The following is a 21464-nucleotide window of genomic DNA, read 5'->3' on the forward strand; positions in this document are numbered from 1 at the left end:
ATTAGCCATTGAATGTGGCTAGGAGCTGAATGTGCAATGGGATGAAAAGAAAATACTCTTTGTACATGTACATTTATTTACAGGTACATATTATGTCATTCATTACCTCATTTTTTGAGGTTTGACCTCAAAGTTTGACCAAGCTGGGGATCACGTGCAGACAGAATCATCTTGTTCAACCCAGTGATTTGAATAATAGCCTTCTGTCTAAATTTTTTTCTGTGATCTTTGGAAACTAAATTTATTAAAATATAGAATATTAAAATTTCAAATATAGATTGGCATGCATTAAAAAACTCCATGTGTTTATAAAAACTTAATATTTATAAAATTGGTTTTTAATAAAATATTACTTTCTTTATCTTTTTTTGAAAATAAACCATTTTTTTTTATCCAGCCTAACTGCCAACATTGGAAAAAGCATACCTGAACAAGGCTGGGCAGTATAGACTGTGAATAGTGACTGTGAAATACAGACTGGGGAAAGTTTTCTGGGGTGGCAATAGAAAGATACAGGGTTTCTGATGTGGGAACAGGTTGGTAATTCTTCTGCTAGTAGCTTTGCATCTGTTTAGACAAAACACTCCAGCTTTGTAATGGTATTCCCAGCTTCCCACTGATGAAGGTTGGAATGCATAAAAGCAAGGGGATCCTTTGAAAGCAGTGTTGGTTTTATTCAGGCTTATTCTTGGATGCTTCTGCATATGCTGGGTGAGATTTATTTGTACCTTTTAAAGAGGAGATTTCCTACCATCAAAAACAAGTGATAGTGACAGTGCTTTGTGTTTACTGTGCATGAAAATGCCTCCACCTCAAATGAAATGTTTAAAATGCTATTGAGGAATCCACTTATTAATATAATCATCTCTTCTTTTCTTGTAGTTTTCTAATGGCTGATAGGAAAAATACATTGCTGAGAGTGTTTTGTTTCAACTTTCATATTTGCTGTGATATTTTTGAAAGAGGCACTAAAGCTTGCTGGTATAGGGAATAAATAATTCATGTAGTGATTGTCAGCAAGAACACATGTGGTGTCCAGGCTGCAGTTTTTCACATTCTTTCACCTGTTCTTGATGTCTCTCATCATGAAAAGCTGTCATCTTGTTTTTAATCTGACACTGTTTGGTAGATACTCTTTCATGACTCTGTCCTTTCAAGCTTTGGGTGTTTGCAGGAAGCAGTTATTAGTTCTCTTCTTTCACTGGAGCTCCACATAACAGACTTCTTGATTTCCTTTTTGGACATAGTCAGATTGGGAAGTTACTTGTTCTGCAAGCTGACAGCCTGATGTCTGCCTTAGTACCATGACTGTTTGTGGGAAATACTGACTAAGGTTATAGAATGTGGCAAAAGGTCCTGCTAGTAGAAAATTATCTGGATTCAGCTCAAGCCCAAAGAGGCTGGATGAAATATATTTTCATAGGATGTAGGATGGAGAAGGTGAACATTAGCCTTGCTTCTTTTCAGTGTTACTGAACTAGTTTTAGCATTATCCCTTCTGAGATTCCCACAGGTATTTGTAGGGTATCCACTTGTATGGGTTAAAGCCCTACTGCTGAGGTTAGAGGTCTGTAGGCCCTGTCCCAAATAATTTCAGCAGTTCCATCTGAAGCTGACTTTCATTAGCATTTTTTTTCAGGAATCTATATAATAGAAAATTTTCCAAAGTAAACTTCTTCCAAAAGAAAGAGCATATAAGTCAAGAAAGAAGATTAAGTCAAGATGTAAACAGCATTTTTTTTCTTTTTCAAAGGACTTGGAGTTCTGCCTGTGTCTGCTTTAGGAGAAAAGGGTGATATTTTTGCAGTGTATTTTATGAGCAGTTGTGTAAGTTGTGCATTGATTTTGTAGGACTGTGAAGTCTGGATTATTCTTGGAAGGTATTGTGGTCCTGAGTACACTCATAGGCTTTAATGACCCTGACTCACCTGGGCCCTCCACCTGCCCTGCCCCAGTGGTGCTGCAGCAGGGCCAGTCTCCAGATCACCACAGCCCTGGCCCCATGCCCCATCCCAGCCCCTGCCTGTCTCCTGGGATGGCCCCCAGCACTGGGGCTGCCCCCAGGGCCACCCCCCCCAGTAGCTCCTGGACAGGGTGATGGGGTGGCTCTCATCCATCCATCCATCCATGTGGATGGCTTATCCTCTCCTCACTGAGTGGTAGGGCAGGATTTTGGGTCTGGTGGCAGAGGCTTGTCATGACCCAGCTCTTGCATTATGTGGCAATTTCCTGATAATGATGAAAGATGTGAGATGGAAGTGCTGAACACCACACGTTGCTTGTCAGTATGTTTAATGAAATACTTTACTCACAGAAAAGAAACACTGTTAGGGCTTAGTCTTTTCTGCAGAACAATTCATTGTATTTCAAGTGTTTCTGTCACCAAATGCTTCACATTCTAGGTCAGGAGTGCTTTGTTTTCAAGAGCAACCCATCAGTAGCTGTAGATTAAAAAGTGAGTGAATACAGCTACTAATAATTGACTACTAATGCAATCTTCAGTAAAAGTGAGCCTTCCCTTCACCTGTACCAGTTCAGGCTCAGTGGGATAACCCAAGGTGTGAGCTAGGCACAAGCCTAACTAGAGGAGCAGCCCCATTCCCAGTAGTGAGGCATTTGCAGACCAAGAGAATTATTCTCCTATGCAGATCTTGGTAAAAAACAAAAAAGATTTTTAGATCTGAAAATGTGCTTGCATTTTTGTTGCGAGATCAATATCGTGTCAATATCGCACTCAAGTCCAGGAGTGTCAAAAGCAGGTCACCAAACAATGTATTTTAAAAGGAATGAGTGGAACTGTCTCTCTCAGTCTTCTCCATTATAGCTGCCCAGCTCTCCTGCATCTCTCATGCATGCTGAAATCCATCAAAAATGAAATATGGCAGACCCCTGAGTGTGTGCCAAGATTAATGACAGAGAAGGTAGATTCTTCTGAGTGATTCTTTTAAATAACTGATGAGTGCTGAGATAGCTGCTTTGAATATTTGAGAATTTTATATTGAGACTATTGAGTATTAAAGAATCTCAATATAGAATGAAATCTTTAACTCAGAAATATGGTTTTAGGATGGGTTTGTATTTTTTCCTTGTTTCTCAGTTCACAGTGATCTGTATATAACCAGATGTATAAAGCTATCCAGTGATCTTTAGGATCTCAAATTTTATGTAGGTTGAAGTAAAACTGTTTAAAAATAGGACAGGATTGCTGTCTGTGGAGCTGATATTCTGTATTCTGCAATTAGATTTATTCTAATAATTGATATAAAGTAGTCAAAAGCTCTGCTTTTTCATGCTGTACTTTTCAATATACTTTGAAGGGAAAATAGTGTGGTGATTAAATTTACATACCTTTTTGATTATGTACTGAAATTAATAAAATAAAGTCAACAAGATATTCTGTATTGTTTGAAAGCATTCTGTGCTATGCTGGACATAGTTGTGATGTGAATATTAAATTGATTATGTAATGGAATCTTGTCTTTTAGATTCAAAGAATATTAGAAAAGAGAAAGATGGAAAGAATCAGCAGGCAAACAACCCATCTTTAAAAAGTGGTAGGTATTGCAGCTGTCAGGTTCTTAGTTAAGGTACTCTAAAAGAAAAAAAAATGTGTGTTTGGATTGCACTTTTTTCTGACTTCTTTTCCTTTTTGGAATCTCTTGGGTTATTATGGTGGGTAGTTAAAAACATTCCTTTGCTTTTGTCTAGCTGTTAGGAAAGTATGTTTTGTTATGGAAAGTGATGGTTGAAGCTGCTTGAGTTGAACCTGCTAGTTTTATGAGCCAAATAAGTATTCTTTGTATGTATAAACAACGATGCTGTTTAAACTTTATTATTTTTAAACTGTTACTGATTTGTTTGTTCTTCTCCTCATGTATTTCTCAGTCTCATGCCTTTTCTGCTGCAGTTACCTTCTATTTCCTTACTGTGTTTGCTGGTGCCAAAAGAAAGATTTTCAGTTTAATAGTCTTGAGTTTTTAGGATTGCTAACTGGATTAAATTGCCTGGGATTCTAATTTTGCTTTAAATAATTGATGTGCCAGCAGAATTTGTGGGTTTTTTTTTTTTAGTAAATGGAGGAAAAGTGCACACTTACCAGAAATGATCCAGATTTTTGGCTAACTTAGCCTCTCCTGTGCACAGCAGGTGCCATAAGGCAGTGTACACATGAGATTGCTGTCAGGGTAGCTTCTGTGGTGGGCTGCAGTGAGACAGCAGCAACATCCTTAGATATGCTTTGCATGTTCACATTGTTTGTTTGAATTTGGACAGTAAGAAATGTCATGAGTAGTATTGACTAAAGTACAAAATCTTTTCAGGAGTTCTTGAAAAAATGACACTGAATTATTTAAACTCTCACTCTGCTCACCTTTCTGTGCTTTCTGACTCTTGATAGATGGTCTGGTTCTTCTTGGGTACCAGTGGAGACAAGTAGCATAGTCACTGATCAAACATGCCAGGGTACTGACACATTGGCTGGGTAATTGAGGTAATGACTTTACATAAAAGATACAATACCAGTCATAGTGCAGCCTTCAGCTGTTACATTTGCCAGAGCTAATTTTTTTATTTATTGGGACTTTGGCCATCACAGAATGGGTAAGGTTGGAAGCAACCACTGGAGGTCATCTTGGTCCAACCTGCTGCTCAAGCAGGAACCCCTAGGACACATTACTTGGGATTGTGTCCAGAAAATGTACAAGAATCTCCAGAGGAGGAGAATCCACAACCTGTGCAGGCAACCTGTCATCTTTATTTGTCCCTGTTACTTTGAACCAGAAAAGGAGGCATATTTGTCTTTTTTCTTCGTCTGCAGTGTAAAAGGAGCTCCAGTCAAACTGGACTCAGTGTGTCTGTTTTAAATAATGTTGTCTGACATGACAGAGTGCTGTAGACACCCCTCACCAGCAAAGTGCTCTTCATATGTGGATAAGATAACCATATTTCATGAGTTACTGGAAAATGTCCCTGCCTCCTCCTGCAGCTGAGAGCAAGGTGTTGAAAAACCTTCTCTTTGTGGAGAAGCAGTGCTAAGCAGACAAGCCTCATTCTGCATTCTGTGTTCTTGACTTGGTCTGTGCTATTAACCCAGTGTCTGGGAATTGAACTGCTTCATGAAATCTAGGCTCAGCTTTGTCAAACAGAGAGGAGTTTCTTGCAAGATCTCCAATTATCTACAGATAAATATTTTTTATCCTGTGTTGTTGCTTGTTGGTGGCAAAGGAGCAGAAAAAGCCTCTTGATGCTAGATGAAGACACCATACAATGCTTTGGGCTAGCAGCTAGGAAGTCTCCAGAGTTTCCAGGGCAATGTGTGATAGGAAAAGTCAAAGAGGAGATAAAGAGGTGAAGAACAGGTTAAAAAAATAGACTGAAGCAAGTAGAGAAAGATATGAGGAGGAGAAAAATTTTAATTGAAGGATCACAACATAAAGAAAGAGGTACAAGGTATAAAGCAGAGTATGAAATACCTTACACCTAAACTACTGCATTTTCAAGAGTATGTGAACAAAGGAAGTCTCATCTTTGAAGAAGAAAGGTTATGGGATGAAGACTAGAAAATAGGCATCTCCATGTCCAAAGTCTCAGATGGCTGCCAAGGGAACCTAGGGGTGATCTGAGAAGACATGACATGTTCCATCTGCCCAAACATTCTACCAATCTGCAAGTGACAACTCATAGTTTAAATCTTCAGTTAAAATTTTGTAAAACTTTTAGCTTTTACTAAACTAGAGAATTACATATGGTGAAAAAAGATGGGGAGCACTTCAACAAATCAGGTTTTCACTTATTCATGGCAGCAGATGTGACGCTTCCAGGGGTGCTGGGGCAGGGGACTGATGTCACAAGGAGGCTTCTCACTTCTCTTGGAGAACTTGTAATGGTTGAGGAAATTTCACCATGGATGGAAAAGGTCAAATAGTACACACTGTCAAGAAGGACAAGATGGGATCACCTGGGGAATTACAGACTGGCCTGCCCAGTCTAAGTCTTCAGGAAGACTATAAAGAAAATATTTCTGGAAACCATTTCCAAGCAAATAAAGGACAGCAATGAGGTTAGGAACAGAGGAGGTAGATTTGTCAAGTGTGTGAACTGTGCATGACTGATTGCCTTTTGTGCTTAGTTACTCTGGAAACAAGGGAAAGCAATGGATGTTGTTCATGTCAACTTAAGCAAAGCTTTCTGTACAGTTTCTGTAGCGTCCTTTCAGCCAAACTGGTGAGATATGGTTTGGATAGGTGGATGAAAAATTGACTGGACTGTCAAGCTGTGCAAGGACTACCTGTCAGATGGTAGCTAGTGGCATTTCTTAGAGGTATTAGGGCTGATTCTGTTTAAGGCCTTACTGTCAGGTGGGGACAATTGTACAGAACACACTGCCAGAGCAGTTTGTGGGTAACATCTAATGGGGAGGAGTAGGGAGTAGGCTGGAAGGCAGCCCTTCAGATGGACTTGCCAGTGCTGAGGAAATGGAATGGCAGGACCGTGCTGTGACTCGGTGGTGAATGCAGAGTCCCTCTCGGCAGCGGCCAGAGCGGAGCCCAGGCGGGCAGCGGCTGCCTGGGCAGGAATTCAGCGGGAGAGGCCCCGAGCCTGCGGGCAGAGCGGAGCCCTGAGGCAGCCCAGGCGGGCAGGAATTCAGCGGGAGAGGAATTCTGCTCCGAGCCTGCGGGCAGAGCGGAGCCCTGGGGCAGCCCGGGCGGGCAGGAATTCAGCGGGAGAGGCCCCGAGGCCGCAGGCAGAGAGGAGCCCTGAGGCAGCCCGGGCGGGCAGGAATTCAGCGGGAGAGGCCCCGAGGCCGCAGGCAGAGAGGAGCCCTGAGGCAGCCCGGGCGGGCGGGAATTCAGCGGGAGAGGCCCCGAGGCCGCGGGCAGAGCGGAGCCCTGAGGCAGCCCGGGCGGGCAGGAATTCAGCGGGAGAAGCCCCGAGCCTGCGGGCAGAGCGGAGCCCTGAGGCAGCCCGGGCGGGCGGGAATTCAGCGGGAGAGGCCCCGAGGCCGCGGGCAGAGCGGAGCGTGGGCCAGCAGCGAGCTCGTGTGGCCAAAGAGCTCCACTGCAACGGGATCCTGCGGGCAGCGGGCCGGGAGGAGGCAGGCGTTCACTGCTTCGGGGAATTTGGGAGGCTCTGTCGGGAGAGCTCTCTTCAGCTTTGAGCTGCACAGTACAAGGAAGGCGCTGCTGTACTGGAGTATGCTGTCTTGAAGTCCTGCAAAAAATTGAACGCAAGAAAATGGTACTGAAACCAGAAGAAATGTTTCTTTTTCAGCTAAAAGAAAAGAAAGCTTATGGGAGATGGTCATGCTGTCCTCAACTACCTGTCAGGTGGATGGAAAGGGGACAGAGCCAGGCTCCTGTCAGAGCCACTGTGGAAGGAGAAGTGACAAATACTGGCTGGAGAATGAGAAATTCCTCCTTGATGAGGAAATCTTCACATTGAGTCTGATGGAACCCTGGAAGACTGGGAAGCTGAGCTGGAGACCTCCCGAGGTCCCTTCTAGCTTGAGTAAATTTGGGATTGGCAGGTTTGACAAGAAGTGATAGGGTATTGATACAGCATTGAAGAGAGCATCAGGGGTCATTCACCCATGGGTCAGTGCCAGTAATGCAGGCAACTGTGACATGAACTCAGTCCCTCCATTTTTTCAATTAGTCAGGCTTTTTGCCATTGCTGCTTTTTTTGAATCGCTATTTAAGAGCCTCCCTCCTATGCAGGTTTTAAACTAATAGTTTTTTTCATTTACAAAAGGCTCTAGTTACCTTCTGGTTTGGGTTTTGTTTCGTTCCATTTCCAGTATATGCTGGTTTGCTCTTCAGCATAAAATTTTCTTTTTCTCTCTAGTTTTCACTTTCCTGGTGGGTTATAACGTTGTGGTTGTTGCATAACAGTCTTTTCTTAGGCTGTTTTATTCAGCCTGCTGATTTGAATGTGAAGAGAAATGCACATTACATTATTTAGTATGAGCTAATTTTCTTAAGGATTTCTATTTGTCAGAAGCTGCATATTTTCAGGGTCTTTAGAATTAGAAATATGAATAACACAATTGCTTCTTTACCTGTGCACACTGAGAATACAGAGAAGCTTTTGGGTAGATATTTTTTCAATGTGCTTATCTTTCTAGAGATGAATCTTGTATGTTGCAAACATACATGTGTGTCCTATCTCTATAACTGCAGTAATTAAATGATAATTAGCACCATCTCTGAGAGCTTGGCTCTAATTTAATACAGTGTATCTTCACAGGTGGAGAGCTTCTAATTTTAACTCCAGGACATTTCTGCTTGCTGCAAGAGCTCTTGATAGCCAGGATTTAAAGCAAAGAGCAAGGCAATGTTGTTTTCCTCTTGGCTTTTCTGTAGCTGGCTGCTTACCTTCCCTGTCTTTCTAGTACATGTTCTGTTACCTTCTGTGTCTTTCTAGTAAATGTTCCCTTGAAAAAACAAAACTGTTTCTTTCTCTCTCTGTTTTTGGCCACCCCACGAAATTTACCATCCTGTTATTAAAATTCAGATAATTTTGGAAATGTTACTATAATCTTTTGGGAGGAGGTGAATGACTGTTTGTCCTGGTAAATGCGATGATGTCACTGAAGTATCTGTATTTGTACAGTCCTTAACACAACGAGGCTATGCATGACTACAGCTTTTACATCATGTTAGATCTGAGGCAGCTGGGACACAACTAATATTTTCCTTTGACTAGATTTAATTATGTAGAATTAGGTACTTTACTAAGGTAAACTCTGAATATTTTTTTTAATCAGAAGGCAACCTGAAGTGGCAGCTTTATTATTGGAGTACAAGAAGAATTTTTATAAGATAAAACCTTGCTATCAGTTCATAATATTTAATTTTTGCACCCTCCTTGGCTTGTTAATGAAAAGAGCAACAAATCTGGAGGCTTCTTTCTGGGGAAAGTTCTGAAGAGCTATTTCTGCCTTCCTGAAATACAAATATATGCTTAAGTTAATGTATCCTGCCTTTTGTAAGGAATACAAAATCAGTTTTACTGTGTAAATGTGTGAATAAAATTTTCATTCCAAAATAGGTGGAATTACAAGATGTTGTGTAAAAGTGTCTTTGTTACCAGCCTGCATATATTCCAGACCACCAAATTAACAGCTTTTGACATTTTACTGACTTGTTACTGACTTCTCACATTGCTGACAAGCACCTGGCTTCTGCAGTGGCAAGGACAAAGGAGTTGTACACTTCTGAGTCTGTTTCACCAAAACCCAGGACCTCAGCAGGCCGAAGGGATGGTTCCCTTTTGCTTGAGGCACTTGATATTGTCAGCTGAACGCTGTACTGCTGCAGGAAGAATCTGGGTTTGAGCCACCACACATCCTTCAGAGAAGCTGTGTGCAAGTGCTGGAAAATGCTGCCATTTTCAGATTGTTTCTTTGCTTCTCCTCTCTCCTGAAAACTGCAGACCTGTATTTAAGCATCTGTGCCCAGTGGTGTTTTTGGAAGAATTACTGGCACACCTGGAGCAAGCTCTCCATCATCCCCAAGGATTTTGCATTAGGCTCTGTGAGTGGCTGTTGCTGAGCCGCTGGGTGGCATCACTGCATCATTTTGGGTTCATCAGTGCTTTATTCTAAAGGAACATCAGAAAGATGCCAGCTGCCCAAACAAGAAAAATAAGCAAAAGAGCTCACTCAGATAATTTAGTAACAAAAATATTAGCTGTGCCATTGTAGCTTTTCTCTTCCACTTTATATTAAAATAATTAATATGCTTGCTTGTATCTTTGATGTTGGTACTTCATATTTTTCCATTCATGCAAAACTGGTAACACTAATTAAATCAAATTCAGAATCCACTTGCCCATAAACGCTTTACACATAAACAATGACACTACTAACACTGGAAATAATACCATGATTTTGTTACTTAACATTGCCATAATGTTTACCTATCTGTGCCATATTACATCATATTCTACAGAAAGAAACCTTTATGTGACTTCAGATAAAAAGAGACAAAGATACAGTTGGAAGGCTGTGCTAATCTTTTTGCTTTCTAATGGATAATGTTCATAACATACATTTCAACAGTATCCATGTGTCTGTGTTTTTCAATGTATATCATCTCAGTACTCATATGAGGTTGTCATATCAACCTTGCTGTTAGGAGAATTAAGATATAGGAAAGCTAATGTGATTTATATAAGGATGCTTGGGAGATCCTTATGCAGAGAACTGAATCTAGATATTCTGACTTGGATTGTTTTACATTTGGAAAAAAAATTGAAGGAAGGTTTATAATAATTATGCCTATTGTGTGTTCACCCCTTTAAATTAACATTACTTTTGAAGCTCCTTCAAGGTCTGTATGTATTTCAATGGTGGAGTTTCCATTTGAGAATGATTCTGCTCTTGAGAAAATGTATTTTACAAGATCGTTGGGTTTTCTGTACCTTTCTTTCCTCAAATCTTCATTTAATGTAAATTCCTTTTTTTTTTATAAGTGTGTATATGTATTTTTTTATCTTGTGTCTTCCAGAACAGTTTAATTGGGATGATTATCTGAAAGAGACTGAGTCAGTAGCTGCCCCTCTGCATTGTTTCAGACAGGTATGCCAGAATCTATTTTGCAAGTGTGTGTCTATTGTATGCCTGTTACAGGGTGATCCTAGAAAAACTTTCACATTTAGACTGCTTGCAGACTTCCCATTTGACTTCTTTTGATCTGTAGTTATCAGTAGCTTACAGTTTTGGCAGTTACTAGCTGCGGAAGTTTTTTCATTCTTGGTTTCTGCCTCAAGCCAAATTTTGAGGGTTTCATGAAAATTGTTTCTTTGAACTCTGTTTTCCTTTAAAAAAAAAGACTAGCTAATGAAAACAGATAGCCTTGTCAGTGTTCAAAAATGTTTTCTACTTTTTTTCAATAATCTTAGCGCTACCATGGTTTTATTGAGAATTAAAAAATTGGCTGATTGTCAGAGGAGTTTTTGCCCCATTTTTGAAAGATTTCTTTCAATTCTGTCTAGCTATAAGATGTGTGTGTAGTAGATTTGAATAACCACTTTTTTCCTGGGTCTCTAATATGTTTAATTTTGTCTCTTTCTGAACAGAGTGCTTTCTCCTTAGGGGTAACAGATACTAAAATTAGAAAACAAGCAGACAAACAAGTGGAATGTATGGGAATACAAAGAAAATACTGGATTTATGATGAAGGGTGTTTAATGTACTATTTGGTGTTACTCTATACCCTACAAGTTTGATCCCCCCACCTGATGGTTTAGTATGTATTTGCAGATGCAATTTAAATCTATCATCTTGTGTAAGCTAATGACCTCCAGTTGTTCAGCCCTCTGGAGACTGAGTCAATCTCTTTAGGCATCTTTCTCTCTGTTTTCCCAAGCTGAGGTGTATCTTGTCTATGTAAAGTTAAATAGGATTCAGTGCCCTCACTGTGTTAGGAAGATAGTTGCTAAGGAATTGGATTGTTCAGGTTCATAGAAATGTAATAGGTGTGACAGGCAGTACATGTCTAGTTTAGTGGCTTGGGCATGTTCTGAAATTGTTTTCTAGGGTCTGTTGGTGGTCTGATTGTACTGTAAGTGATACTGGCCTCCAGTGGGGGCCCAAATAAAAAGCAGCACGAATTGAATGTCTGAGAAGGAGAGGAGCCATCACTTGGTGAGTCTGAAGCAGTTGCAGGAATGGAGAATTAGGAGACAGAAACACAGATGGTAACATTTCCTCATGCTAGATCTTGAATCTCAGCTTGCTCTTTGCAGATGAGGACGAAGGGCAAAGAGCCCCTCTCATGCTGCTTTCAGTGAGAGGTGGCTAAAAACACTGGTGTCCATAGCTCTGAGTGGAGCTGCAGAAATTATTTTCACAGTATGTGTTTTTCACAAGGCAGACACCTCAGACTCCTCTTGGGTGGAGGCAGAGGGTGGTGTGTTGTCCCTGGATCTTCCTGAGGTTAGTGACATACTCACAGACCATAAACCACCATGACCAGAGTGTATGTTCCCAAGGAATGTAACTACTGCAGAAAGCTGCTCAAAAGCCTTTCCCTGTGCCTTTCTTGCATCTTCCTCTCCTCTAGTAATGCTCAAGAAGTCTGAACTGAGCAACCAAATAATGCCTTGAATAGAGATGCTTAGATGTCATGCATTGACAGAGAAATCCAAGGGACCTAGATTGCTTAAGTAGTGTGTGAGTTGAAAAGAAGAACTTTAATTTATGTGCACAACAAATTTCAAAGCAATTTGCATATGCAGATTTTCATTTTTTCTAAGAGTCGATCTTTAGGTAGGAAGTGACATGCAATGGTGATAGGTGCAGAGCTACATCCTCTTGCTACATAATGTTTGCAGATTTTTAGAACCTAAAGTGCTTGTGCTTTGCCTAGGACTAATTTGACTTTTATTGGGTTACACATGGATTTTACATGTCATTATTACTCTGTGTAATGCAAAGAAATACGCTGCTGTGGCCAGCCAGAAAATAAAGTGCAGCAAGAAAATTAATTTGACAATTACATCCAGAATTTGTGACCTGTGGGAATTTTAAAAGTTTAAATTTTTTAGCAATTAAAAATTACCTGGGGAACAATAAATTAAAGCCTCTACCATAAATTAAGACACAGACAGATAATGGAAATTGATTAAAGTATTTATCTTAATTTAGAAGGTATTTTATCTGTTGCTTTAAGTTGTTTTTAATAACTACTTAAAATTTCAATGCACTTCATATTCCTTTTTCTTGCCCTAAAACTTTTTCCCAAGCAGCTGAAAATTTTAATTGTAAAAGCTCAGTCCCTTGTGGTTTGAGCAGAACTTAAAAGGAAAGCTCTTACTGAGTGAGGTTTTGTAATTTTATTTAAAGACAAACTAGCATGGAGGACTTAGCTTTTTAGTAGAATGAGTTGTTGTCTTGAGTTGTTGATATTTCAACAAGCTCACCTTTTCCACAAACAAAGAAACAAACTCCCCACTTTCTCAATTTCTGTTGCTTTTCCCGCTTGTACAAAATAACAGCTTGACAAGTAATATCCTGAAATTGAATTGCCCTTTAAATTTAATATGCTCAGGCTCCCTTTCAGCCAGCCTGCTGTCTGAGTTCAGCACTGGCAAATGCTCACTGAATTCTGCTCACCTCTTTGGCTTTTGGGCTCAGGCTCCTCCAGGGCGCCTGCTGTTGATCTAGGGGTGTGTTGTAAATAGTGCACCTGCACAATATAGCAAGTAGAGCAAGATATATTTTAGACATTTAAATGTGGTGGAGAAAAAATATCACTAACACTTGTTGCAGGAGCAGACTCTTCTCCTGTCTTTTCCTGTGCCCACAGACAGGTAAGTGCACTTTGTCTGCCTGCTGTGGGATCCCCACCTGGCCTGGTCAGGCAGGCACAAGGGGACAGAGGAGTCCTGTGGGCGTGAATGCCTACGGTTTTGGGTATTCTAATGTGCCTCCTATATTAGAAGTCAGACTGTGTTAGTCTGGATAGGGTAGCTACTGGGTTAAAATGTCATGGGGAAGGCTGCTTATAGTTCTGGATGTCTGTATTCAAAACCAGCTTTGTACTGAAGAGCTGCAGAAGAGAGTTTCCAGGGTGGTAGGAGAATAGTCATCCTCCCCTAAGGGAAATTTCAGTGCTTTACTTATTTGCATTGTTGAAAAGGTACTGAGAAAGGATCAGTTGTAGCTTTTGGTTTTATTTGCTTAAGTGCAAAAATAAATTAAATGATATTAAATGATAGTGTTGGCCAAAAATTCCATCAATAAAATTTAGGCTGGAAATGAGGAGACAAGAGAATAGTGAGAGTCATTCCATCCCAGTTAGTGTTCATACAAAGTTTTAAACATCATCACATGTTATTTGCCTGCAATATGACAGAAGGCAAGTAATCAGACTGCAATCCAGTCAATCTCTGCCTGTAGTGTGTTGATACATGAGTAAAAAATACCCTCTTTTGTCATCTTTAGCATGTGACAAAAAGTTCTTCCTAGCAACCAAATTGCATTTGTCACATTTCTTTTCCCTGTGCTAATTAAATTGGCATTGCATTGTATGTTTGTGATTATATTCAGTTCTCTACAAATAAGCACAAGCTACAGTTTTTGTCTTAGCATGGAAGTTTTATGCATCTTTAGGACTGTTTTCTTTCTTAAAAGTGTTCACACTAACTCCTTTTTCTGTCTTCTTTCTTTGTAATGAAAGCTTTTTTTTTTGATACAGAAGGGTCCAAATTTTGTTTACATTTCCAAAGTATTGCTACAATGAGGATAATTATTTCTTTTGAATTGGAAGCTAATAAACCTTGTGGTTGGGATTTTCTTTTGCACGTGTCTGTTGGTTTGCGTTTTGGTTTTTTGGGCTTTTTTGAGTTGAACGTCATGTTTCCTAATGTCCTTTTATTTCTTTCACTTCACTCTTGTGTTCATATCATCATATAGATTCCCTTGTTACCCTGTCCTTATCTTTTTAGAAATCAAACATGTTTATGCAGTTGGTAGGTTATCCAGTTGCCTTTTCTGACTTGCTGCTAGACACTCAAAAGTTTAAAAGCTTCTTCATATTTATAATTTTTATGCTAAGTTTGGAGGAAATAAAGCTGTCTATTGATCTGGCTGGTAAATTTAGCAGTATTAACAACTGCAAGAAAAAGTCTTTTGCCTTTTATTGTAGTCTAGAATTCCACCTACAAACGATTTCAAAGTTGGAATGAAGCTGGAAGCGCACGATCCTCGCAACGTTACCTCAGTTTGTATCGCTACAGTCATTGGAATCACTGGTGCCAGGCTAAGGCTGCGGCTCGATGGGAGTGACAACAAAAATGATTTCTGGAGGCTTGTGGATTCCTCAGACATACAGCCCATTGGGACCTGTGAAAAGAAAGGGGGCATGCTCCAGCCTCCACTTGGTAAGTAACAAAGCTGCTGAACAAATGTGCGTGGAGTATTGCTTTCAGAGAGTCAAATTTACCTTTTCATCTTGGCAAATGCAATGGTATGAACATCTCACCAAACCATTATTTAATTGAAAAAGAGGTAAGTAAACTAATTCTGGCTAAGTGAATTGTGGCTTTCTCTTAGTTTTTCATTCTTCTGACATAAGAATGACCAGTTTTGGTTTTTGTTGTTTTTTCTTAATAGGCCCTAATATTAAATGTGCCCATTCTGTAAATGTTCCTCACACACCTTGTGTATGTATATACAGTGTTTTCTTGCATGATGCCATGCATGCTCCTTGTGGGAGCCCTTGGAAAGAACTGGAGAAAGCCAAATTGCCCCTTTACTCTTCATCAGTGCATCCAAGCAGCTCACAAGAGGGCACTGGCTGCTGAGGCCTGGGAAGCTTCAGCAGGGCTGCTGAAAGCACGCCCCTGCAGGGCAGTCAGGATGTTTCCTTGGGCGCCAAGCAAATTGATTTGTGTTCTAGGACAGGCAGCATAAGATGGGTTAGTGCAGAATTGCAGCCTTCTGCTCTGAATTTTTACTCTGAGGTAGTAAAAGCAGCGCTCCAGAGCTCTAGCAAACTGCAGGCTTAGACTGCCTGATATTCTCATTGCCTCAGATCAGTATGTTCAGGAATGTTAGATCAGTGTGTCATGGCTGGTTTGTGAGCACAACAAATGCTTGTGAACAATGTATAGCTTTCTAAGGCTTAGAAATATCATGCAGAACTTCTTTTGTCTTCCATGAGCAGCATGAGTGACAACATTGTGTCTCCCCAAACTGAGAAATAGTGCTTGGGTTTAGACTTACTGAGGAAGTTTATTAAATTGGAAATTCTACAAAGCAATTCCTTGTTACCTGGTGAATGGTCAGAGGTAACTTGGACTAAACTGCTAGAGGTAGTAAAAATGTGACATTGCCTTTCTTTGCTGTGATTAACTTGTATGTTTAGATCTACAGTCTTATACCATATTTGTCAATAGCTTAAACTTCTGTGTATGGAAAAATTTAAAGATTTCACGATGATCTGCAAATAGTTTTGCTTTTAAAAAAGAGGACAAATAATGACCAAAATTTAACACTCTCTCCCCTTTTATCTTATTATCTTCTGTGACTTTTAGGAGATGCAAGAAATGATAAAAGTAATAAACTGTAAAATAATAAAAAACTACCTGTATACAGAAATTGGTTGCTGCTGCTTTTCCATCTTATGCTTATGAACCTACTTCTGGTTTGCTGCCATCAGTAATTCTTAGAGAATTCTTATTGGAGGTTTAGTGAGGATAGGTATGCTTTCTCTCAGTAGCCTCTCAAAAAGCTTGTCATCCTGCTTTGGAAGCAACTTCCAGTTTTTCTGTGTGAAAGATGAAGAGAAAAGTATAATTTCACTAGAGTATGAATCTTGATTTGCTTGTAGAGAGACAGACACAGGAACAGTTGACATAACCATTAAGACACTTCACATAGATTATAAGGGCAGATTTTTGTGCTATTGTGGTCCTTCAGGAGCACAAGAAAATGAATGCAACCAGAGTGCCAGTCTAGAAAAATATTGCTTATGATAGATACAGTTTGAGCCAGAAGGGTTTTTTCCCCCTTCTTTCAGTGAATATATAGAGGTTTTGATTGAATACACTAAAAATTCCTGACATCAGGGAAGAAGTTGGTTTTTTTTTTTTCCTTTTTTTTTTAAGAAGTTTCTCAGTTAAACCTCTCTGAAGTTCTTGGTATAACCTTCTAGAATGAATGAAGTGATACCAGTATAAAAAATGGAAGAGTATGGAGGTTCCTTCAGCTGCACACATGTACAGGGTTAAAAAATGCAGCTTCAGAAACACAACAGTTTTAAAATTGTGTTTCTAAGCCAGAGTGATGAATGAAACAACTCAGGTTGTGTGATGGGGGCAGTTGATTTGTTAAGAGGAGAAACTTTCCATGACCATCAGTAGAAAGGTTGATGCCTTCTCCTCAGATACTGTTTCTTAGCCTTTTGTGGTCAGGCTGCCTGCAGTGCAGCACCTAACAAGCAGCTGTTTCCCTGTGTTCAGGCAAGTTTACCTGCCCTCTGAACAATTGCTGATTATTCAGAAAAGAATGTGAGTGCCACTATTTTGGCCCTCCTGCCCTAGATTTTTCTAGAGATAGGCTGAATTCCAGCAATCAAACATTCAGGCATACCTAGATAAATTTTTGAAAAAGCCTTTTTGGCAGTTTTACAGCATCCTGTTCCTGGGTAAAGCTGGGAGCTAATTGGGTGTATAATTACCTCCTGTTAGACATTTAACCAACGGATTTTTTTTCCTTAGTAGTAGGGAACCTTCTGGATACTAATGTTCCACTTCTATCATAATGACTAACTAAAATAGTCCCTCCTACCTGATTTTTACATGGCTTTAATTATGCATGTTACATAAGGGTTTTGAGAAAGTGATTATTGCAGCAAAGTGTTCCTGTTCCAGCCTCTGTTTTCCATAGCTTTTCCATAGCTTTTGTTGTTGAGAGCTTAATTTTCTGAGCAAATTACAATGCAGATAGCAGTTTCTCTGGTTTTACCAGGACAACTTAAAGGCCAAATGAAGTTAATTGAAACTGTTGTTTAGTTGTCACTCCTCTATCTTGCTTGTATATATTTTCTGAGCTACTGAATTGGGAATCTTGTGTTTCAATAACCACACGTGTTCAGGTTTTATGAAGACTCTGGTATGAAACCAGTCCTGACAATCAGCTCAGTGGTCCCTGAATTATGACACCATTCATCATATAGGAGCTCTGCGTTAATTTAGGTGTTGAATAGGTAGTGCTGGCTTGAAAACTGTTTATTCTACTGAAGATAGCTTAAAGCTATGAGCTCAAGAACCACTATAGCGTATAATCAAATTTTAAATGAGTGAATTATTTACCTGATCAAGAATTGCAGGTATGGTCCACCTTTCTAGTTACAGATTTTTAAGACAATTCTTAAAGATCAATTATGAGGGAACTCATGAGCTCTTGGCAGATTATGGTACTATTTGCTTTGTGGAAAAAATTCCGATTTGCTGTATGTATTATGTCTGTTTTTCTGCAGAACTGTTCCAGACATCTAACTGCTAAAGAAGCAGAAAAAATGTCCAGTATTATATCTTACTCATTACTTTAAAACATTCATTTGGAAAGCAAAGAAAGCAAAAGGACGTTCTGTTTGCTTTGTTTTATGTTTTAACGTAAAGTGGTTGATTGTGAGGGAAGATTATCTGGAATAAGAAGGTTTTCAGCCAAATCTTTGTTCTGTTTGAATAAGGTAGTTCATCTAAACAAATTTGATTGTTGTTTTTGATTTTTATTCACTTGTTAATGAAGAATAATGAAATAGAAAGACCATCTGGCTTATGTTTTTCAATATGATACATGATTTTTTTTTTTTTTTTTTGTTCACTCTTAGGTATGCTTTGTTTTTATGGCTACTTATGTATTTCTTTTAATGAGAGAGGGAGAAAAACCAATTGCACTGTTTTTTTGTCTGTGGTTTGGTGAAACAAGATTCTCAAAAATAAAAAAGTATCTTCTCAATAAATGAGCTAGAACCTGAAGAGGAAGCCAGGTGCTTGTGACAGGGAAGTTCCACTGGACCAGAGACTCTCTGAGACAACCTAATGGTCTCTTGTACTAGGACTTCCATATCATTGAATCCTAGAAATTAATCTGTAGTGCCTGATGTTATGATGAGTGGTTTTGCAGGCAAGTCACTCAGAATGGAAATGAATTGCACAGCTTTCTGCAGTGATAGTGACCATGTTCATTTCTTCTTAGCTGCTTCTATTTTGGCCGAGTCTAAAATAGAGGGAATGAGGCATTAGTGAAACAGACTTTTTCTCCTATTGTGCTTTACAAACTGAAAGCAGGGCTGTTTGTTTGGTTTTTTGTTTGTCCTCAGGGTTCCAGATGAATGCATCCTCTTGGCCAATGTTTCTCTTAAGAACTCTCAATGGAGCTGAAATGGCACCTGCAGCATTCTTTAAAAAGGTAAGAAGAAAGGCTTTTCTACTAAACAACTTCCTATCAATTCATCCATGGTTACATTTTTTAATGAGGATGATTAGATATTACTCTGTTGTCTGCAGCAAAGACAGGGAAGACAAGACTATTATTTAAAATTACTTTGAACTGGATTGACATGCTATGGAACTAGACAGAAAGGAATCTGCTTCAAGTCCTTAGAGAGGGCCATTTCTTTTCCTGAGCTGAGACTTCAAAGTATGGTGTGTTACTTAGAAAAATTGTGTTGCTCCTGTTTTATCTCATGGATTTTAGATAAAATGCATATCACATTTCTTAACAGCACTGTACTCATGTGGATGTGCACAGGAGTAAAACAAAATTAATGGGGAATGAGACCCATTGGAATACAGTAGTGTTTGGAAAGGTTTTGTTAAAGATTTTCATTGGGCACACACTCATCATTTAAAATGTAGTGAGAAAGTAGTTGAAAATAGCAGAAAAAGCCATTCAGTTTTTTAAACATGACTCTTCAGTAAGTTACTTTGAAATATGGAAAGTTATATAAAAATAGCAGTAATATTAAAATGACTTGGTTCAATTTTTTGTTGAGGTGATAAAACCCTGTTGTCATACTGAGTGTGTTCTTTTTGGATACTGAGAGTGATACTGAGAAGTATGTCAGCAAATCAAACAGTTGGGTTTAGGCCTGCAATCACATTACTTGCTGTTAACTTCATATAATTTTTTTTAGATAAGATAATATAAATTTTCTGAGGCATGATGAGCCATGCTTCTCTGTGCTAGCCTGCAGCACATCTGAGATGGCTTGGATAATAAGGTTCTTGAGGCTGAGGTGGTAATTTGTGTTCAGTCAGATCACAACTCCTGCTGTGGAGGTACACTTACACCAGTCACATTCACTTGATTTTTGTTTTTCTTTTGTCCACTTGGAATTGGTCTAAGGCCAAGTGAGTTAACAGAGGCCTATAAATAATGTCCAATGCTAATGAATTTTTCATGGATTAATTGAGAGGTAAAGCTTTTACCAGACAGTTATCAGTCCCCAGAAATATCCATGCTCTGCAAACCTCTTCTTTATTAGCATGTAATAATTTCATTTTAGTGTCTTGGCTGTCCTGCTGCCCAGACATAATGTATTGTTTGCAACCTATTGCTTATGTAAATACTTTTATCAGAATCTTTCTGTCATGGAGAATTTTGCTAATTATCCCAGCTGTGTTTTGGGGAAATAGAATGAAGATTTTTGTCGTGCAGAAGAGCAAAGGCAAATTTAAAATTCGACTAAGTTTCCTTGAATGTGTTTCTATAGCTTCCTGACAGTAGTGACTATAAATAGTAAGAATGTTGAGGAAAAAAAAAAAGGGCTGTTACTTAGTTTTGGGTTTTTTTCAAGAGGTCATAGAAATACAAATATTCTACCTTGTTTATTTTTGTAGGAGCCACCAAAACCTGTGCCAAACTGCTTTAAAGTTGGAATGAAACTTGAAGCTATAGATAGAAAGAACCCATACCTAATTTGCCCAGCAACCATTGGAGATGTTAAAGGAGATGAAGTTTTTGTTACATTTGATGGTTGGAGAGGAGCATTTGACTATTGGTGCAGGTGTGATTCTCGAGATATTTTCCCAGTCGGATGGTGTAGCTTGACAGGAGATGCATTACAACCACCAGGGAACAATGGTAAGATGACTAATAATATTGCTTAATTGTTTTTCTCCTCAATTACAGCAGAATTTTAAAAACCAGCTGGCTATATGCAGATAAGACTGAAGATTTGATTTGTGAGTAGCAGATGAGGATGAAATGTTGTTTTCTTTATGCAGCTTAAAGCTAATAGAAATTGCTGGGAAACAGTTTTTGCCTGTTCGTAGTATCTCTGGGAACATGTTTTATTTAATACTGTTAGGAGGACTTCTGATGACCTCTAATTTTTGTGTGCTTATAAAGAATCTTGAACTAGATTTGCTGTTTTTATTATTGATAGATACATGCTCCTGTTTAGCGATACTAATATATTGGCTGCTGCAGGACTTTATGTTATGCTAAGTAAAGTAAAGTAGTGTTTACTTCTTTGATGATTGCAGGTCTAAACTATAGATTTAATATTTCTTCCTTCATACTCAAAAAATTCTGTCTTGCAGCTGCCTATTCTGAGTGCTTTGTCATCCTCTTGCCTTTAGGGATGTTTGTTGATCAGGTGATAGTGTCTCTTTAACTGATGGCTGCTTTAAAATGAATAACTCTCTACCTTAGAAAGAAGGGAAATAGCATGAAGAGGGATATCCCTCAGTGTAATCCCTTTGCTACTATGGGACTGCTTGTCAGGTTTCTATAGTGTAAGGCTTTTCTGTCAAACTGTTTGAGCTTTTCTATCCTCATACCATTAAAAAAAAATGTCAGGAAGAGAGGTTTGAAGGAGGGGAATAATATTTTAATTAATTTCTTTATTAACCAGAATTAATTAATTAATTAATTTCTTTATTAACCAGAATGATTTGTTCTCAGTGAGAATTTTCATAGCTGGTGTTAGGTGAGTAAGGAGCAA

The 21464-nt window shown here is 39.1% G+C and overlaps 1 protein-coding gene across 10 annotated transcripts in view; it reads left to right on the forward strand.

Annotated features, from left to right (window-relative positions):
- The window catches only part of SCML2 (Scm polycomb group protein like 2), a 73163-nt gene that overhangs the window by 16034 nt on the left and 35665 nt on the right, over positions 1-21464 (forward strand). For 7 of the 10 annotated variants that reach the window (XM_071430448.1, XM_071430454.1, XM_071430450.1 and 4 more), the window contains 5 exons: positions 3486-3554; positions 10509-10579; positions 14652-14886; positions 18834-18922; positions 20356-20599. In XM_071430448.1, coding sequence (XP_071286549.1) covers positions 3486-3554; positions 10509-10579; positions 14652-14886; positions 18834-18922; positions 20356-20599 — 708 coding nt within the window. Of the gene's footprint in view, positions 1-3485; positions 3555-10508; positions 10580-14651; positions 14887-18833; positions 18923-20355; positions 20600-21464 lie in introns of those variants that run through there. The other 3 variants (XM_071430455.1, XM_071430456.1, XM_071430458.1) reach the window with 2 other exon arrangements.

The sequence above is a fragment of the Agelaius tricolor genome, unplaced genomic scaffold, assembly GCF_023055355.1.
Source record: "Agelaius tricolor isolate 1412-34295 unplaced genomic scaffold, bAgeTri1.0.p SCAF_7, whole genome shotgun sequence".
In the NCBI taxonomy this organism is placed as follows: domain Eukaryota; kingdom Metazoa; phylum Chordata; class Aves; order Passeriformes; family Icteridae; genus Agelaius; species Agelaius tricolor.